At 37.2% G+C, this 21,498-nt stretch overlaps 1 protein-coding gene across 1 annotated transcript in view; it reads left to right on the forward strand.

The window, feature by feature from the left end:
* UVRAG (UV radiation resistance associated) overlaps positions 1-21,498 on the forward strand; it is a 354,636-nt gene that overhangs the window by 128,541 nt on the left and 204,597 nt on the right. The window contains exons 6-8 of the mRNA XM_006875426.1: positions 8,400-8,484; positions 11,930-12,017; positions 13,442-13,502. Coding sequence (XP_006875488.1) covers positions 8,400-8,484; positions 11,930-12,017; positions 13,442-13,502 — 234 coding nt within the window. The remainder of the gene's footprint in view (positions 1-8,399; positions 8,485-11,929; positions 12,018-13,441; positions 13,503-21,498) is intronic.

The raw sequence follows: 21,498 nt of genomic DNA on the forward strand, positions 1-21,498 counted from the left end.
AGTCGGTTCCAACTTACAGGGTTCCAACTCTGTATAGGGTTTCCGAGGAGTTTTAACCACCGACCTTGCAGCTCAAACTGACTTTGCAGTCCAGCGCATTAACCCACAGCACCACACCAGGACTCCTTTGGCATGATAGAATGGTGGAATCAAATCTAAAATAAATGATGACTCAGAGGGAAAACATGAAAGGCAGCTCTACTTAAGGGTGAAATACCCTAAAATAACAATCTCAAAGTAAAAAAGTTCTATTTCATAGTTTTGGTCGTTTCAACTTAAAGGTATTTTCTCCTAGGAATCCTGGTGTGGCACTACAGGAGAATGCATTGGACACCAAGGTCGGTTTGAACCACAAATTTGGTGGTTCAAACTCACCTGTCGCTAACCCTAGCCAAGGTCACTATGAGTCAGAACTGACTTGATGGCACTCAACAACAACTTACTTCCAACATAGATAGACTGAATGAAAACTTCATTGTCATTAGGGCTTGCCTATTTATACTTGCCTTGCCATTCAGGATAAGGACTTCTATGTAAATGAATCTTTATACCATCAAAGAAAATCTTCTTCAGGTGCCTATACTAATCAATCTTATCAATTATCCAAGAATTTGGAAAACCAAAGTTCATCAGATATTTGAAGAAAGTGGCTTGAAAAGAGATCATTTTGCATACAAACAAAACACCACTGTTGTTGAGGCGATTCTAACTCCAAGTGACCTTCTTTCTATAGGGTTACCAAGACTGTAAATCTTTATGTGAGCAGACCTCTTTCTTTCTCCCACAGAGTGGCTGGTGGGTTTGAATTACTGACTTTGTGGTTAGTAGTCCAGTGCCTAACCCACAGCACCATCAGGGCTCCTGTGCACAAACAGAAGCAAATGCAAAATAATAAACACAGAATACAAAGAATAGAGTCAAGCTTAAAAAAATAAATTAATATCCTTACATTAAGTTTATGTCCTCTGTGTATGGTGTAGCAAGCTGAAAAAGGTTCACTTCCACCTTAACAATAAGAAAAGCCTGGATGATCTACAAAATTATAATTTTTCTTGAATCTATCAGAGAGTAAATGCAGGGCATCTAAGTAGCCTGATAATCTAAGGGAGGACAAGTACCTCTAAGGAGAGACAGAAGTGAGGACTGACTCACCAGTTGCAAGAAGACTGGGAATGTTGGGGCTTCCATATAAGAAGGTAAAATAATTTAGCTAAAATGTATAATCAATTGTTAATGGCCAAGTGTGGACTGGTGTGGAAGTACTACAGACAAAAGGGGAATTCCCACGTGCTTATAGTTTCTTCTCTGCATGGAAATCCATTGAATATTGCAGGGAAGACTGGAGGCAGGTCAGGCAGTCATCGAAAGCCTCTGTTGGTTGTTTAAGTCTAGAGTATGGAGTGGCTGCTGCATTGAGAAAAGTATAACCATAGTCTTTCTTCCCCACGAATAAAAGCCTGATCCTCTGGAGAAAGAACTGCAAATCCTGCTATACCTTGTCTGGTATGTCATTGCAAAAAATTTTCTCTGAGTCCGGGCTTCGTTTTTACTTTCTTGGCAAACTCTTTTGATGCCAATTCTAATTTTCAGGAGGTCCCAATCATGAATTTTTCCTCTGTTGTTTGTGTGGTTTTAATAATGTTTGATAGTACATTTATCCCTACTTTTTCATTGATGATCTTTATGGTTATAGGTTTTACATTTAGGTCTTTAATCCACGTAGAGTTCACTTTTGTATGTGGTATGAGGTACGGGTCTTGTTTCACTCTTCTGCAAATAGATTTCCAGTTTTGCCAGTACCATTTGTTGAAGAGACTATCTCTTCCCCATTTAATGTGTTTTGGCCCTTTGTCAAAGATCAGTTGATTGTAGGTGGATGGATTTACTTATGAGTTTCCAATTCCACTCCATTGTTCTGTGTATCAGGCTGTTTTGAACCTGTAGCTATGTAGTAAAATTTGAGATCAGGGAGTGAGAGGCCTCCAATTTTATTCTTCTTAAGTGGTGCTTTGTATATCTGAGATCTTTCTATATAAAGTTTCTGATCATTTTTTCCATCTCTTTGAAAAATAATGTTGGACTCTGGATTGGAATTGCATTATATCTATAGAATGCTTTGGGTGTTATTGACATTCCTTCCTATCTATGAGCATGGTATATTCTTCCATTTTTGTAACTCTCTTTTAGTTTCTTATAGTAGTGTTATCATTTTTATTAGTATAGGTCTTTTTTGGCTATTGTAAATGGTATTTTCTTCCCTGTTCCCTTTTCAGAGCTATTTTTATTAGTATAGAGGAATCCAATTGATTTTGTATATTGGCCTTGTACCCTACCACTTTGGTGAATCATTTTCATTGAGTTCCAATAATCTTGCTGAGTTTCTAGGGTTTTCTATGTGTAGGATCTTGCCATCTGAAAACAGAGAGAGTTTTACTTCTTTGCCAATTTGGATTCCTTTAATTTTCCTTTCTTGCCTTATAGCTCTGGCTAAGACTTTCAACATAATATTGAATTGGAGAGGTGATAAAGGGCATCCTTGCCTGGTTCCTGGGAATGCTTTCAGGTTCTCTACATTGAGAGTAATATTGGCTGTTGGATTTGTATATATGCTCTTAATTATTTTGAAGAGTTCCCCTTCTGCTCTTACTTTGTTGAGTATTTTTGCTAAGAATGAATGTTGAATTTTTTCAAATGCCTTTTCTGCACCAATTGATATGATCTTGTAGTTCTTTTCTGTTTTTTAATTTATTTATATGGTGGGTTATATTGATTGTTTTTCTAACATTGAACCATCCTTGCATCCCTGGCATGAATCCCATTTGGTCATGATGTATTACTTTTTTGATATGTTGTTGAATTCTTTTGGCTAGGATTTTGTTGATAATTTTTGCATCTATCTTCATGAAAAATATTGATCTATACCTTTTCTTTTTAATGATGTCCTTGCCTGGATTTGGTAGGAGAGTTATGTTCACTTCATAGCATTCAGGAGTTTTCTATGCATTTTTATGCTCTGGAATTGTTTGATTAAAATTGGTGTCAGCTCTTCTCTAAATATTTGGTAAAAATTCATTAGTAAAGCCATCTGGGCGTGGACCTTTTTATTTATTTATTTTAATGACCTGATCAATTTCTTCTTTTGATATAGGCCTGCCTATTCAAGTTTTCTACTTTACTTGGTGTTATTTTAAGTATGATGTGTTTTTCTAAAAACTTATCCATTTTGAAGAGAATAATTTCAAGATAGCGAAGGAAATTAAACACATATACAGAAAAAAAAAAAAAAAAGATGAGAATTGCAGCATACCTTTCAACAGAAATGATGCAAGTCCAAAGACAATGAAATGACATTTTTGAAACAATGAATGAAAAAACTACTAGTCTATTTGTTGTTCTGGAGTACTTAAATCCTGCCCTTAATCACCTCCCAAAGTTCATTGTGAGTTGATTACGACTCTCAGTGATGTGATTAAATCAGTTGACATCTGGCAGAGCAGATTACCTTCTATAAAGTACTCTAATATAATATAGTAAACTAATTAGTTATTCAATTGACATCATACCAGCGTATGGTAGATCCTTAACCAAATCACTTCTTAATTATAAAAAGACCAGAATAAACACAGATACACACACCCATGGGGAAAGACAGGTGCCATGTGAGAATCATCTACAAGCCAAGGAATGCCAAGAAACTACCAACAAGGAAGCAATCAATACAGCCAAGACCCTAATTTGAACTTATGGCCTACAGAACTAAAAAAATAAATTTCCTTTCTGTAAAGCTACCCATTTGTGATATTTGTGGTACAGCAGCACTAGATACTAAGATGGGATACTGTTATGGGATTAGCTAACATCTTGGTCAGTGGTTGAAACCCACCAACTACTTATTGGAAGCCCTATATAGGGTCACTGTGATTCTGATCTAACTAGCTATAAGTCAGAACTGACTTGATGGCACTTAACAGTAATAGGTACTCTGACACAGAAACTTGGATCTCTAGAAAAGATTAAAAGTAAGGTAAACATAAATGCATTTTTGTTATCTTGAATAACTCAAAAAGATAATTTACCCTCTAGAACAAAAAAAAAAAAAAAAAAAAAGAGCTCTGATAAGTATAGTGGTTACAAGTTGAGCTTCTAACCTCAAGGTCAATAGTTTGAAACTACCAGCCATTACATGGACAAAAGATGAGGCTTTCTGCTCCTGTACAGATTTACAGCCTCAGAAACTCTATACAGGGTTGGTATTAATTGGAACTGACTCCACAGCACAGCACTACCACCACCAGAGCAAAAATAGCAATGCTTGTGGATTTAGCATCAAAGTGACATGTATTAGAGCAACAGGAGAGACTACTTGGGAGTGAACTGTTTTAAATTTTTTATATTAACACATGAAGTGATGTAATATTATTTTAAGATAGTCTATAAACTCTGGGACAACCACTAAACATTTTAAATAGAGATATAAATAAGTCAATAGTGAATTAAAAAAAATTGAATCTTTAAAAAAAGCATAAAAAACAGAAGGAAAAATAAAACAAGCAGATGAAACTTAAGGAAAATAGCTAGCAAAATGATAGCAATGATTATATTAAATGGTCTAAAAACCACAATTAAAAACAAAGGATTACCTATATTTGGTTAAAGAAAAGCAACACTCATCATACTTTTAAATATAAAGATATATATAAAAGTAAAAGGGTGGAAAAAGTTATACCATGCAAACACTCATCAAAAGAAAACTGAAGCTGACTTTACAAAGAACCTTTTGTTGTATAGAATATATTCAGGATCATAAGATGAACAAACACAAAAGAATTAAAATCATACAAGCAGGATATATGGTTGGTCTTAAAGATGGGCATCATTGCCTCAAGATGTGATACCCTTTGAAGGACAACTTGTCAGTCATCTAGTATTTGGACTGGTGGTAGGTACATTTGAACAGTCTCTAAAGAGATTGAGCATCTCAAATCTTCAAATATTTGGTTCTTCTCTAGTCCAGCAAAACTAACTAGTAGTCAGTCCATGTGATTCCAGAGCCCATTTCTGTAACCACCAGACTCTTAAAATTAAAATTAAATGATTTATCAAATTTTTAAAAATGACGTGAACATTTTGGGGAGATGATGCCAATGTGCCATCTAAGACCTTGATTCTTACTAAGCCTCTAGAAAAGCCATGACTTCTCAAGTGACTTTTTTCTGGGTTTGGAGTTACTTTTTTACTTTTTATTTGGAAGTCATTTCATGATTATATAATATAAAAGTTGCAAGAATAAGAAGAGTACATATATCCTTTGCTCAGATTTACCTTAGTGTTAACATGTTATCCTAGTTGTTAGCTGGTTAGGATATTTAAAATTTTTATTTTTGGTTTTTATTTTTCCTTTTGGTCACATGATAATGTGTTCTAAAGAGTCTTTAAAACTTGGGAGAATACTTACATGCATTTGTACTAGAAAGGTCTTGAGTCCTATCTGGTGTTGTCAAACAGGAATGCAAACAAAATGACATCGTACCATCCCACCCACAGTCCACTCTACTCAGCTTGGTTCAGTAATTCATTGCAGTGTCAACACAGAACTCAGTTATGGGGCATATTAGGGGAGCTAACAAGTTACTGTATGCTGAAAGAGGACTTAAAATATTTACTGATGAAGACCAAAGACCACAGTCTTTGGTGTGGATTGCATCTCAATGTAAAGAAAACAAAATTCCTCACCACTGAACCAATAAACAACATTCTTATCAATGGAGAAAAGATGGAAGTTGTCAAGGACTTCATTCTTCTTGAATCCACTATCAACACTCATGGAAGCAGCAGTCAAGAAATCAAATGACATATTGCATTAGGCAAATCTGTAGCACAAGACCTTTTAAAAATGTTGAAGAGCAAAGATGTCAGCTTGAGGACTACGGTGCGCCTGACCCAAGCCATGGTATTTTCAGTAACCTCATATGCATGCGAAAGTTGAATAGTGAATAAGGAAGACCATAGAAAAATTGACACATTTGAGTTATGGTGTTGGAGGAGAATATTGAAAGTGCCATGGACTTCCAAAAGAACCACAGATCTGTGTTGGAAGGAATGCAACCAGAGTGTTCCTTGGAGTCCAGGATGGCCAAACTTCATCTCTCATACTTCAGACATACTGTCAGGAGGGACCAGTCACTGGAGAAGGATATCATGTTTGGTAAGGTGGAGGGTCAGAGAAAAAGAGGAAGACCCCCAATGAGATGGATTGGCAAAATGGCAACATCAATGGACTCAAGCGTGACAACAATCGTGAGGTTGGCCCAAGACTGGGCAGTGTTTCGTTCTGTTGTGTATAGGGTCGCTATGAGTTGGTATTGACTCTATGACACCTAACAGCAACAACAGGTAACAATATAGGATCAGAAATGTTCAGGATACAGTTCTTTTAGACAGGACAGCCTTTTGTTAGCTTTGCCCATAGGCAGGCCTTTTTCTGCCCAGCCAATATTGCAAAGTTCTTTTAGGGCTACTAAAAAATGCCCACAGGACACACCACTCCACCATAAGCCTCAGCCTGAAGGCACTCAGGTGTAGCTCTGTGGGTCAGCAAATGTAGTTCCCCTAATTAAGTGCCTGGAGGGATCTTGGGGTCCAAAGAACAGGCTCCACTCCTGGCTCTTTTTCTTTGATGGAACTGAGATCCTTCAGTCCTGCTTCTGAGATATGACTCATTTTATATCCGTGTTAGAGTTCCACGTTTTTACAGCCACAGTTAATTAACTTTGTTAACCACTCACAACTGAATCATATCATCCTAGTAGCTTCTTCTTTTACCTTCTCTTATCCAGACCCAACAGAGCAAAAAACATTGGTGGAAGAGCATATAAAGTAATTCACTGCACTACAGGGACTAAAGAAGATCGTGTTCCTTGATTAAATTCTACTTAAGGAGCAGCCTTCCTAAGTTACTGAGCATTCAGACTGAGAGATGAACAGGGTATTTAGAAATATGTTGATAAAGTTATTTTAGTTGGTGAATTCATTGTAGAGGTCCAAACTGAAGGAGCTCTGGTGGCGTAGTGGTTACGAATTGGGCTGCTAACCTCAAGGTTGGCAGTTTGAAACTACCAGCCGTTCCACATGCAAAAGATGAGGCTTTCTGCTCCCGTAAAGATTTACAGCCTCAGAAACCCTGTGCAGGGGTCACTATGAGTCAGAACCAACTCCACGGTAACAACAACAACATCTCCTATTCCTCTTTGTAGTAAGTATGCAAAAGAAGAGTTTTCCTAGTGACTCAAAATTAGTGAAACTACATTCCTTTGTAAGATTTGAAACTTAATGTGTCAGGACCTAAAATTGTTTTTGTGCTTAAAGATTTCTGAAGTGGTGGTAATCAGGACTGGATTATCAAGGACATAAGACCCCCCTTCATTTTTTTAAGAATAAGAAAATGTGAAAGGATATTAAGATCGTAGAAATAGAAGTTCCAAAAAATTAACAGTAATAGTATTGGAGTATGGTAATGTAATTCAAAGTGTGGAATATTCACATAATTCACATCCATGAATTTGAATGATTAAATCTTATAAATATGACTCTAGCGACATATAGAAAGGCTTGTGATATAATATGGAGCAATCAGAAGCTACATTTCTTGTATACTCTAATGGTAACTAAAACTACTTGTAATAAAGAATAAGACCATTAATGCACTCTACTGCAAACAGAAAGGTTGGAGGTTCAGAGACATCTCAGAAGAAAGGTCTGGTGATCTGCTCTGAAAATCAGCTCTGGAAAACCCTGTGGAGCACAGTTGTACTCTGGCACACATGGGGTTGTTAAAAGTTGGAATTACTGAACAGCAACTTTTTGAATAGCTACTTTATAGAGGTAAACATGCAGGTAATTTTTCCTGCTCTGCTCTTTTATCTTTTCACTAATTTTGTTATATAACATTTGTAGTCCAGAACAAATTCATTAATTTTTCTTTAAATGAAGTTACCTGAATTTTGAAATTTCATCAGAATTCTTTGGTTAGCAATTCAGAAATCTATAGGCAGGCTGTTTAAGACAAAGGCTTAGTGAACTGCTTCCATAAAGATTGCAGCCAGAAGATCCGATGGAGAAGTTTTACTGTGCAGCACATGGGTTGCCATGAGTCAGGGACCAACTTGGTAGCGGCTAACAAAAGCAACAGAAACTGGGCCTGTGTGAAAATTGAACCTATAGGGAAATGTATTCTGTGTAATCTCCCTGGAAGACCTCAGAACCCAACCTACTTTGCCTTCTAACTGCTAGTTTCCCTCTCAGCATCTGTGGATTGGACTCTGCTTGTTTTGTTTGTGTTTGAACATTCCGTAGCATCTGCACTGCTGAATCTGGAATTGTCTTCTTCTGTCTCTCTCTAGGAAACGCATTTTCAGCTGAGCACCTCAAGCTTCAACTCCAAAAGGAATCCCTAACTGAGCTTCGGAAGGAGTGCACTGCACAAAGGTGAGCCCCCAACACTGAGCACTGTGTCAGGAGTATTGTGATTACTGTGGGCTTCAGAGTGGGGAAAGTAACATTCTTTCAAAGCTATAGTCCACACACCTCAGTGTCACATTTATTTATTGAGTGAATAATTATTAAGTTCGTACTGTGTGCTATGTAGAGTCCTGGATAGTGTAAACAATTAATGTACTAAGCTGCTACCCAGTATGTTGGAGGTTCAAATTCACTCAAAGGCTCCTTGGGTGAAAGACCAGATGATTTGCTGAAAAATCAACCTTTTAAAACCCCCCTGGTGCACAGTTCTTCTTTGACACACTTTGGGGTCTCCTTGAGTTGGAATTGGCTAAATAGTAAATAGTTTTTATGTATTGTTTGTACGTTGTGCTAAAGACTAGTTATGAGAGCTCTGAGTATTTAATTATTGTCAGAAACATGAACCTAGCCTTCCAATTTCCTAGGTCTTGGCACCATGGCTAAAATCTTTGAATCTTCTCTTCCTCCCATCTTCTACATGCATTTTAGCTTATTGTTTTCCTTCAGGTTTATTCCTTCTTCTCATTAGCTCATTCATATTATTTCAGCAGCTTCCTTTACCATCAGTTCTCCATCTTTCTAGTTCATCCTCCATATTGCTATTGGACCTCTCCACTTAAAATACTATTTTTTAACCATGTGTTTCATCTGCTTAAGGAGCCCTGCTCGTGCTATAGTATAATCAGTAGTATAATCTCTGGACTGCCTACCGTAAGGTCAACAGTTCAAACCTACCAGCCGCTTTACAGGAAAAAGATGAAATTTTGGCTTCTGTAAAGATTTACAGCCTTGGAAATCCTATACAGGACAGCAAGATTTAGAATCTACTCATTGGTAGTGGGTTTGTGTTTTTTTTGTCTGCTTAACTGATGATTCTTTTGCTTAACTTTCAAATACTCTTCAATAAATTGGTACTTTGCAACTGTAAATTAGTTTTATTCTCTCCTCTCTATTTATTTAACAAATGCTAATAGTTGTTCTTTTGCTAAAGATAATACAAAAACAGCTGCAACCATACATTGACAGAGAACTTCTAGAGGTTCAAGCCAGATTCAGAAGAGGACTTGGAATGATATTAGATGGATCTTGGCTGAAAGCAGAGAATATCAGAAAGATGTTTACCTGTGCTTTATTGACTATGCAAAAGCTTTTGATTATGTGGATCATGACAAGCTACGAACAACATTATGAAGTATGAGTATTCTAGAACACTTAATTGTGCTCATGAAGAACCTGTACATAGACCAAGAGGCAGTTATTTGAACAGAACAAGGAAACACTAAATGGTTTAAAATTAGGAAGGTGTGTGCCACGATTGTATACTTTCACCATACTTACTCAATCTGTATGCTGAGCAAATAATCTGAGAAGCTGGATTATATGAAGAAAAACATGGCATCAGGATTAGGGGAAGACTTATTAACTTGTGATATGCAGATGATACAACCTTGCTTGCTGAAAGAAAAGAGGACATAAAATACTTACTGGTGAAGATCAAAGACCACAGTCTTCAGTATGGGTTGCATCTCAATGTAAAGAAAACAAAAACCCTCACCACAGGACCTGTAAACACCATCCATATAAATGGAGAAGAGAAAAGATTGAACTTGTCAAAAGACTTGATATTGCTTGGATCAACAATCATCATGGAAGCAGCAGTCAAAAAATCAATGACATATTGCATTAGGCAAATCTGCTGAACAAGTTGAAGAGCAAAGATGTCAGTTTGAGGACTAAGGTGTACCTGACCCAAGCCATGGAATTTTCAGTAACCTCATATGCATGTGAGAGTTGGATAGTGAATAAGAAAGACCATAGAATAATTGATGCTTTGGAGTTATGGTGTTGGAGGAGAATATTGAAAGTTTCATGGATTGCCAAAAGAACCGACAGCTCTGTGTTGGAAGAAGTGCAGCCAGAGTGCTCCTTGGAGGCCAGGATGGCCAGACTTCGTCTTTCATACTTTGGACATATTGTCAGGAGGGACCAGCCCCTGGAGAAGGATATCATGTTTGGTAAAGTGGATGGTTGGAGAAAAAGAGGAAGTCTACCAATGAAGTGGATTGGCACAGTGGTGGCAGCAGTAGGGTCAGGCACAGCAATGATTGTGAGGTTGGCCCAGGACTGGGCAGTGTTTCATTCTGTTGTGCATAGTGTCACTGTGGGTCACAATAATAGTAGTTCTCCTTATTTTTTATACCACATACTTGATTTGTTGCCACTTCTGTGCTTTTACTAGTCTTTGCCTACTTTTCCTGGAACATCCTCCAATCTTGCATCTTTCATCAAGAAACCTTAGTAATTGAATATTCAAAAATGGTAGACCTGGCAAGAGTTACTGAGACCATCTCACTCCTCTCATTTTGCAGATAGGGAAGTAGGGGTGTACTACAACTTTCCCATTTCACACTGACTTATAACTTCTCTAAATTTGTATCTTAGGTTGTTAATATAGAAGAGAAAGTAATTTGTTCTGTGGGTATTTTATCTATTTCTCATGTTTCTTAAATAGTATAAGGAAGGAGCAGGGTCACCTCATTTCACAATTTCTTGTTTGTTCTTTTTACTCCCCCCTTTTTTTTTTAACCTGACAGCAGATTATTTCTTAGAGGTAGTAAAAGATAGAATACTGCTTTGAGGAAATACCTTATATATGTTTCCTGGAATCAAATTGGTGTCATTAAATAGTGGTTATGAGACCTTGGTTAGCTTACTCAAGTTCATTAAATCTTGCTTCCTTGTTTGTAAAATGGTCTAGTAATATTACACCAACTTAATAGAATTGCTGTAACTATTAAATAAAACCATTTGTAAGGCACCTGGAATATAGCAGGCACTCACAATGATTGTTTGTACTCCATATGATGAACACTGGATTGCAAACCACAAGGTCTGTGGTTCCACCAGCCACTCTGAGAAAGGAAGATGAGGCTTTCTGCTCCCTCTAAGATTGACAACCTCGGAAACTCTGTTATACAGGGTTGATATGAGTCTGAATTGGCTTGACAACACTTAACAGCATCAACAACAGTATCTCTTAGCAGGTCTCTTGGCACACAGAGTACCTCTTAGCTTGATTGTTAACACTTGACAATAGGTCAGGACTCCTGGTGGTTATTATTCTTCTACTTTTAAGTTTATTCTTCCTCTTTATCTTTAAATGGACATGAATATTAGGAAATTAATGTTAAGAAGCATGCAAACTGTATTTCTTTGCCAATTTGATGCCTTTAATTTTCCTTTCTTGCCTTGTAGCTCTGATTATGACTTTCAGCACAATATTGAATAGGAGTGGTGATAAAGGGCATCCTTGCCTGGTTCCTGGGGATGCTTTCAGGTTTTCTACATTGAAAGTAATGTTGGCTGTTGGATTTGTATATATGTTCTTATGTCTTTTCTCTTTCCTTATTAGAGAACATTTTTTGAAGACAAATGCTCAGTTGACAATTCGATGCAAGCAATTATTATCTGAGCTTTCCTATATTTACCCAATTGATTTGGTAAGTTTAAAATTTTCTGAAATGATGTTTCATTTTGAAAAGATGGTTTCAGTTTGAAATTTCTTCCCAGTGAACAAACCCATTACTTTAGTCTTAATCAGATTTTCTGTCACATTCATTTGTTTTATAATTAGATATGGTTGGCCTCAGTTTTTTTCATTTCTTTCTTTTCTTTTTAAAATAACTACCAGTTTGGTGGTAGTTTCCCGTCATCTTCCTCTAAAAGAATGCCAAGTTATTTCTGGTTTTGCTTCGGCTCTCTTCAGTCAGCCAAATTATCCTCTACCTACAGTTCTGTTACAGAGAGATACATGCACTTACCTGTGTACTGCTTGTAAAATCTGAGCTTAGTCACTTACATTTATTAGTACTACTTAAAATATTCCTCGAGACACCATCAGGATGTTAAGTTTTCAAAGCTAGATCCTTAGTAAACACAAAAAGTTTAAAATTTGGGTAAAACTGATTAGGATTCTTTTTTTTTTTTTTTTTTTTTTTCTTTTAAGAGTATCAAATCTACTGTTTGATTGTTTTCCTTGATTTATCTTTAATGAAAATAGATTTAAAAGACTGATTTTCAAAGAGGAATGCTAACAGGATTTGAACTTTCTCAGAAAGTCTTGTTAAATCCACTTTGAATTTTTCACTTACAGATATTAATTGATCAAAACATATTCTTATGACAAAATTTTTACGTTTTGTTTCTTGAACATGGTATTTTAAATGTACATGCAAATATAGAAAAGGTGGTATAATGAATCATCATGGATTACTCATCACCTAACTTCAATAATTTGATAATGCTTTGAGTTCAGGAATTTAATATCTGAGTCAACACTGCACTGAAGTTTTTAAGATTTGACTTAGAATCTCTTTGACAGAGTGCTTCAGAAAGTTTGTGGGACAATGGAATTAAAAGATAATGGGATTTTTCCATGTTTTGAAGTGCCATCATATGTATGTATATGTTTTTCTTGGGCCCTGTTGAGTTGCTTTTGACTCATAGCAACTCTGCGTAGGGTTTCTGAGGCTGTAAATCTTTATGGAAGCAGAAAGCCTCATCTTTTTCTCACAGAGAAGCTGGGGATTTGAAATGCTGGCCTTGTAGTTAGCCATCCAGTGCTTATCCTGCAGTAGTGCCCCCAGTGCTTCATGAGTGCATGTATGTATGTGTGTGTGTGTGTGTGTGTGTATACACAAATGTGTATGTATATATGAACCTTGATGATGCAGTGGCTAGAATTCACCAGCTGTTTTATAGAGAAAAAATGTGGTAGTATGCTTCTGTCAGGATTCTAGCCTAGGAAACCCTGTGGGTCAGTTCTACTCTGTTGTATAGGATTGCTATGAGTTAAAATCGAGTCGACAGCAGTAGTTTTATTATGTGAATGTATAAATTAATATCATTTTTGGTTACATTCCAGAATGAACATAAGGATTACTTTGTATGTGGTGTCAAGTTGCCCAATTCTGAGGACTTCCAAGGTACTTTCTTTTTTCCTTCTAAATATTTGGTGTATACAATATGTGGGTATGCTGTTACAGAGGAGAAGGAGGGATATCTTAAAATGTTGGTTGCCTTGAACTTTCTCCAGAGGCTTTTTGACTTTGTCCTTTCCAAATCACAAGATCAGATTCCTTGATGAAAAACATAAAGGACATTCGGTCTGATCATGGTACAAGAATTATTTAATCTTATATTTTAAATTGAAAAGAAAACAGTTTTAAAATTAGCTTTAAGAAAACTGCATAGTCAAATTCTAAAGGATACTGATAATCCCTTTTTTAATTTTATTCCCATGAAAAATTTATGTGGTTGGGGCAGAAAAGCAACAAATATTTGTCTCTGTTGTTATTTGGGAGGTCATATGCCTTTTGACCTGAAAAGCATTTGTAAATTTAATTTTCTTGTACTCCCACTTCTTCTTGTTACATGCTGTCTAGTTAGTTCAGACTCATAGCGACCCTGTTTACGGTTTCATGGGATCATGATGGCTCTGTAGGGTAAGCACTGGACTATGAACCACAAGGTCAGTAGTTCGAGTCCACCAGCCAGCTCAGCATGAAAAAAATGAAGCTTTCTGCTCCTACAAAGATTTGTAGCCTTGGAAACCTTGTTAAAGGGTCACTGTGAGTCAGAATTTATTCAACAGCACTTAACAATAACAGCAAATAACGTTTCTGAGGAGCAGCTGATTGGTTTGAAACGTTGCCTAGTGCATATCCTACAAGGCCACACCAGGACTCACACTAGTACAGATTAAACTTCTACTATCATTTCTTTCCTGTTTTAGTATTTTAAATCTGCATTAAAGATGGAGTCCTGGTGTGTCACTGTGGGCTAATGCGCTGGACTGCAAAGTCAGTGTAAACTATAAGTCAGAGGTTCAAACTCACCATCTGCTCCTTAGAAACCATATACAGGATTGCTATGAGTTGGAATAAACTCAACAACACTTAACAACAACAGCAGCAACATTAAAAATATTATAGAATGTGATTCATAGTGATTCCTGTATTTTAAAATATTTTCTTTTTGTTGATCTCTTTAAAAACCTTTACAAATAAAACTTTTTGTTTGCCACATTTTAAAAAGCTAATTTTTGTTAGCAAAGTAAGTTTTAAACTCCTCGTCTAAACAATGTTTGGGGATATATTAGAAAGCTTTATCGATGATTTCTAAAGCTAGCATATTACATATTTCAGAAAAAAATGATCAAGAAGAAAGCATTACTTATTTTGTTCAGGGCTTTATCTCATTCATTTTCCTAGGAAGAATTCGTGTGTGTGTTGTGGTGGGAGGTGCTTTAACACATAGGGTCTCTGTGATTTGGAATTAACTTAACAGCAACTAACAGCAACATTTAAGACTGTTTTCCTTTTTTATCCATTTTGGCCCTTATACCTTATTTCAGGGTACCATGTCATCCTGAAGGGGTTAAAGCAGTGTGATACTGGGCGAGTGTGATGACCCTGGAGAGGGAAAACCTGCAATCCAGCCCTGATAACCTGCCTATAAACCATAGAATTGGAGCAAGTCTTGTCACCTTTAAACTGAGTTCTTATAGTATGAACATTTATGCCCTACCTGCCTTACATGGTTGTTTCGATATTAAATAAGATATAATAGTATATGGAGAACAGATACTATTTTGATGGTTAGATCAATTGGAGAGAATGTAGTTGACATCTCCAAGACTCATATTGTAGCCAGCAGAACTTTGGAACTCATATTGCCAAACTTCCATGTTTTGCAATCACATTCTGGCTTCCATTTCCTTTGTGGACCCAATACCAAACCCAAAATCCAAACCCAATGCTATTGAGGCAGTTCAACTTATAGTGACCCCACAGGGCCCAGTAGAGCTGCTCCATCTCGGTTTCAAGGCTGTAAATCTTTACGAAAGCAGACTTCCTATCTTTTTCCTGCGAAGCAACTGATGGGTTTGAACTGCCAACTTTTCTATTAGGAGCCCAGTGTTTAACTCACTGCACAACCAGGTCTTTGTTAGAGACCCAATTGTTAATATTGCTTATATGTTTTCTCTTTACTGGATCGTAAAAGTACTTGGAAGCTCAGTGACAATTGTAAGATAAGTACTGGACTACAAACAAAAGGTCAGCGGTTTGAACCCACCAGTGGCCACCAGTTCTGCAGGACAAAGATGAGGCTTTGTGCTTCCACAGAGGCTTGTAGCCTCAGAAACCCTATCTTTACAGTGTCACTTTGAGTTAGAACCCGCTTAACAACAACAACAATAAGAGTACTTTATGTGTCTTCTCTCTAATCCTCACAAAAGTGAGGAAGCCAATAAAAAAGGTGGTATAATCCTCATTTTTCGATGTGTAAAGTGAGAATAGAATGATTTGTTTGAGGCTACCAAGCTCTAGGTGATGGTCTAGCTGGGATTTGTCTAGCTTACATTGTACAATGCTCTGGTCAACTCCCTAAAGTGTAGAAATGTGTAGTGATGCTAGTTTTAAGTATAGTTGTATCATGAAATCTATGACTCATCTTTTCCCTCATTCATTCAGTTAACAAGCATAAATTCAGTACCCTGAGCCCTGTGCCTGGTTCTGGGGATACAGAACATTCACTCATTTAAAAAAAAAAAAATGCTTATAAAGCATCCATACACCATGTGTTCTCTCCCTTTAGCCTTTTGAGGAAGACAGCGAGAAAACAAGTCTTAGTAAAGGAATAAATATGCTATCATACAGAACAGCAGTAACTTACTGGAGAAAGATGAGGCTTTTTGTACCTGTAAAGATTTACAGCCTCAGAAACCCTGTACAGGGTCACTATGAGTTAGAACTGACTCCACAGCACATAACAACAGCAACTCACAATTGTGGAGACCTGGTGTGGTGCTGTGGGTTAATGCGCCATACTACAAGGCCATTTGAGCTGCAAGGTTGGCAGTTCAAACTCACCAGCTGTTCCTTGGAGACCCTATACAGGGTCGCTATGGGTCAGAACCGACTCGACAGCACTTAACAACAACAACTCACAATTGCCACCACTTGTCTGTTAGTTTTTCATACTGTGATGGCTTGTATGCTACTCTGATGCTGGAAGCTATGATACCAGTATCAGAAATACCAGCAGGGTCACCCATGGTAGACAGGTTTCAGTGGAGCTTTCAGACTAAGACAGACTAGGAAGAAGGAGAAGTTGACTACTGCTGAATGTTTAACAACTGAAAACCTTATAAATAGCAGCAGAACATTATTAGGTTTGGTGTCAGAAGATTAAAACAGTATGAAAAGCATCAGAATATTGTTGAGCATAGTGCTGGAAGGTGAGCCCCTTAGGTTAAAAGGCACTCAAATCACAGCTGGGGAAAAGCGGCCTCCTCAAAATAGAGTTGACCATGATGACATGAATGAAATATAGCTTTTGGAACCTTCATTTCCTGATGGAGCACAACTCAAAATGAAGAGTGACAATTACAAATATCCATTAATAATCAGAACATGAAATTTATGAAGTATGAATATAGGAAAATTGGAAATTGTCAAAAATGTAATTGAACTCATGAAAATTGGTATCCTAGGTATCAGTGAGCTGAAATGGACTGATATTGGCTATTTTGAATCTGACAGTCTTGCGCTAAACAGATAATTTCAAATGGCAGTTCAAGAAGACAAAGTCTTAGATTAAGGAAACAAAAAGGGAAGAACATGCTCAGCATTTCTTAAATTGCAAGAACTGAAGAAAAAATTCAAGCTTCAAATTGAAATATTGAAGGATTCCATGGGCAAAATATTGAATTTGATGCAGAGAATATCAAAAGAAGATAGAAGGAGAGACGGGTAGGAAAGGCTCCTCAGTAGAGGCACAGAAAAAACAAAGAAGGCGCTTTCCTGGAGTAGTGCCAGAGTTTTAGGTCTTGTATAAGGTGTTGGTGTCAGTTTCCCACACTCACATGTGGAGAAATATGACTGTAGAAGCAAAATACGGTGATTTCTGAATCAATCGGGACAATTGATTCCCTATAGAACCCCTTGGCCTGGGCTGAGACCAGAGGGCAGGGCCACAGCCAAGCAGATACAGTGATGCAGCACTAAAAGCTGCAGAGCTGTGTCTGGAAAAAGAGGTGCAATGCATTTTTCATTTTTCCTTCCTCCTTGCCCCGGTCGCACCCTCACTACCCAGCCTAGACAGCTTCAGGCAGGTGGGAGCGCACCCCCAAAAGGGTCCACAGTTTTCCCATGGCACGGGGAGAAGGTTCCTGGGAGCCCCATTGGTCCCGCAGGCTGATTCTTATGACGTCTGACTCTGGGACCCAGCCCTAAAGTTGACCTAGGCAGGACACTTTATCCCTGCCTGCACAGCAAAGGCTACTGGACAGTCAACTACAGTTTTATTTTTGTTTTTGAGTGGTGGTTTTGTCTCTGCTTTAACATTGTTTCTGTTTTTGGTCTTTTTGGTCTCTTTTCCTGGGAGTTGGAGCTTTCTCCCCCTACCTTACCCAAGAAGAGACAGCAATTGTGCTCATATAGCCAAGCTACAAGCATACCCCATAATATTTCACCATCTGGACAGGAGCCAATACCAGCTGCTAGGCAATACACGTGAAAAGGGAAAGCCTATCTCCATAACACATCCACCAGGAGACACTTGGTGAGCTTAACAACATGGCAACATACATTCATTTAAGCATAAAAACCCACATAACTACTGAAAATGTCCAAGAAAACAACAACAAAAAAGCTCAGCACATGTCTAAAAACAGAAAAGAGTAACTGAGACAAATGAGCTGGAGACAGACACAGACTTCCCAGTAGAAGAAGAGTAGGCTTTAGATCAGCCGGAGAAGGAATTCAGAAGAATGATATGGAAACAAATTGAAATGCTCAACAAAGGGGTGGAGGAAAATAAGGAAGAAGTCAGAAAGTGCTACAGGAGCAATCAAACAAGATAGATATAGCTTTGGAAACAATTCAAAACCTACAAAAAGAGGTCCAGATCAGATGATTAATAATAAAATATCAGAAATGGACAAAACACTGAAAGGGCAAAGGAGTAGAATTGAAGTGATGGAAGCCAGAATCAGCAAGCAGTAAGACAAATCTCAATACTACTAAGACAAAAGAGCAAACAGAAAAAAAGGATTAAAAAAATCTGAAGACAGTCTAAAATTCATGCTGGATAACATGAGGAATAACTTAATATTTATTGGCATTCTGGAACAGGAGGAATCACAGAAGTCCACAGAGGAGACAGTTCAGGAACTACTGGAAGAAAATTTCCCTAACATCTTGAAGGATAATAAGATAAACATTCAAGGAGCTGAATGAAACCCAGGAAGGATAGACCCCATAAGAAAATCACCAAGACATATAATAATCAAGCTCTCCAAATTCAAAGACAAGGAGAGAATCCTAAAAGCAGCTAGGGAAAAGAGAAGTGTTACCTACAAAGCCAAGCAAATCAGCTTAAGCTATGAATTCTCAGCAGAAATCATGCAGGCAAGAAGGCAATAGGGAGACATATATAAAACCCTAAAAGAAAAAAAACTGCCAACCAAGAATTGTCTATCCAGCAAAACTGTCAATCAAATATGGTACAATCAAAACATTCCAGGATAAGCAGAAGCTAAGAGCTTTTGTCAAAACCAATCCAGCACTTCAAAACATCCTAAAGGGAGTTCTTTGGAATGAAAATTAGAAAGAACAAACAATAACCAGAAATTGACAGATGTGGCAGCACCACCCGGAACTCAGTCAACAGATAGCAGAGTTCAGAACAGAACGAAATTATGGTAATGAATTCAGAGGACGTGTGAGCCAATCAAAGATCAAAATATTAACAATGTCAAAGCATGAAAAAATGTAGGAACAGAGATCCAAGTGATGAGGAGGTCAGGTAGATTGCAGGATACAATAGACTGTCTTAAATGCAGGGAAAACTTAATAGACTATAGGGTAACTCCAAAGCAAGTTAATACTTCACAACTTACCATGAAAATGAAGATCCAAGCAGAACAAGGAAACATTAAAACTAGGAAGAAACTGAGAAGACTTAGCACAAAAAACATGAACTCAGCACAAGAAGGCATGCATAACAAAGACATGAACAGCCCCACCAAAAATATACATAATGACAACAATTAATATGAATCGGGCTGTGAACCTCAAGGTCAGCAGTTCGAAACTACCAGCTGTTCCACAAGAGAAAGATAAGGCTTTCTGCTCCCGTAAAGATTTACAGCCTTGGAAACCCTGTGCAGGGTCGCTATGAGTAAGAACCAACTCCATGACACATAACAATGACAACAACATTGATAATTACACTGAATGTCAATGGATTAAATGCACCAATGAAGAGACAGAGAATGACAATGGATAAGAAAACAAGACCCTTGAATATGCTGCCTGCAAGAGACACACCTGACACACAAAGACAGAAAACAGACTAAAAGTTAAAAGATGGGGAAAAAATACCAAGCTAGCTGCTATAAAAAACAAGCAGGAGTGGCAATACTAATTTCTGATAAAATAAACTTTAAGGCAAAAATAACATAAGAGATAAAGAAGGACACTATCTCATGATTAAAGGGTCAATTGAGCAAGATGACATAACCATAACTAACATCTACATGCCCAATAAAAGAGCACCAAGATATATAAAGCGAATGCTACTAGAATTGAAGAAATAAATAGATAAATCAACAATTATAGTGCGAGATTTTAATATGCCACTTTTGAGAAGGGATAGAACAACCAGAAAGAAACTCAACAAAGCTAAAGAGGAACTAAACAGCACAATCAACCAACTTGACCTCACATATGTGTACAGAGCAACCCAACAACAGCACAATACACATTCTTTTCCAGTGCACATGGAACATTCTCCAGAATTGACTATGTGTTAAGTCACAAAGCAAGCCTCCATAAATTTACAAACAGAAAAATACTACAAAACATCTTATCAGACCACAATGCCATAAAACTAGAAATCAACAATAAGACCAAGAAAATAAAGTTGAATACATGGAAATTGAATAACACCCTACTGACAAAGTGACTGGATAATAGAAGAAATTAAACATGAACTCACAAAGTTCCTAGAAACAAATGAGAACAAAAACACAACATACCATAATCTTTGGGACACAGCGAAAGCGGTGCCAAGAGGACAATTTATTGTGATAAATGTGCATATCCAAAAAGAATAAAGAACTAAAATTAACACATTAACACAGCATCTCCAACTATTAGAAACAAACCAACAGAGGGAACATACAGTCACCAAAAGAAAAGGAATGATAAAGAACAGAAAAACTTAGAAAGAATCACCAGGTCAAGAAGCTGGTTCTTTGAAAGGATTAATAAAATTGACAAGCCATTGGCTAATCTAACAAAGAAAAGAGGGAGAAGACACAAATAACATGCATTAGAAACCACATGGGCAATGTCACAACTGAACCAAACGAAATCAAAAGGATAATAACAGAATTCTATGAAGAGTTGTACTCCAACAAAATTGAAAAGTTAGAAGAGATGGATACATTTTTAGAAAAACACAACCTTCCAAAACTTCCACAGAGTGACCTAGAAAACGTGAACAGATCCATAACAAAAGAAGAAATTAATCAGGCCATCAAAAAACTCCCAACCAAAAGAAGTCCAGGCCTAGATGGTATCACTGGTGAGTTCTACCAAACATTCAGGGAAGAGCTGTCACCAATTCTACTCAATTTATTCCAGAATGTAGAAGAGGATGGAAAACTTCCTAATACTTTTTATGAAGCAAGCATAACCCTCATACCAAAACCAGGAAAGGACATCACTAAGAAAGAAAATTATAGACCAATCTCCCTCATGAACATAGATGCAAAAATTCTCAACAAAATCCTAGTCAACAGAATCCAGCAGCACATCAAAAAAATAATACATCATGTTCAAGTGGGATTCATATCAGGGATTCAAGGATGGTTCAACATTAGAAAAATCAGTGTAATCTACCATATAA

Source organism: Chrysochloris asiatica, unplaced genomic scaffold (genome assembly GCF_000296735.1).
Source record: "Chrysochloris asiatica unplaced genomic scaffold, ChrAsi1.0 scaffold00326, whole genome shotgun sequence".
NCBI lineage: Eukaryota > Metazoa > Chordata > Mammalia > Afrosoricida > Chrysochloridae > Chrysochloris > Chrysochloris asiatica.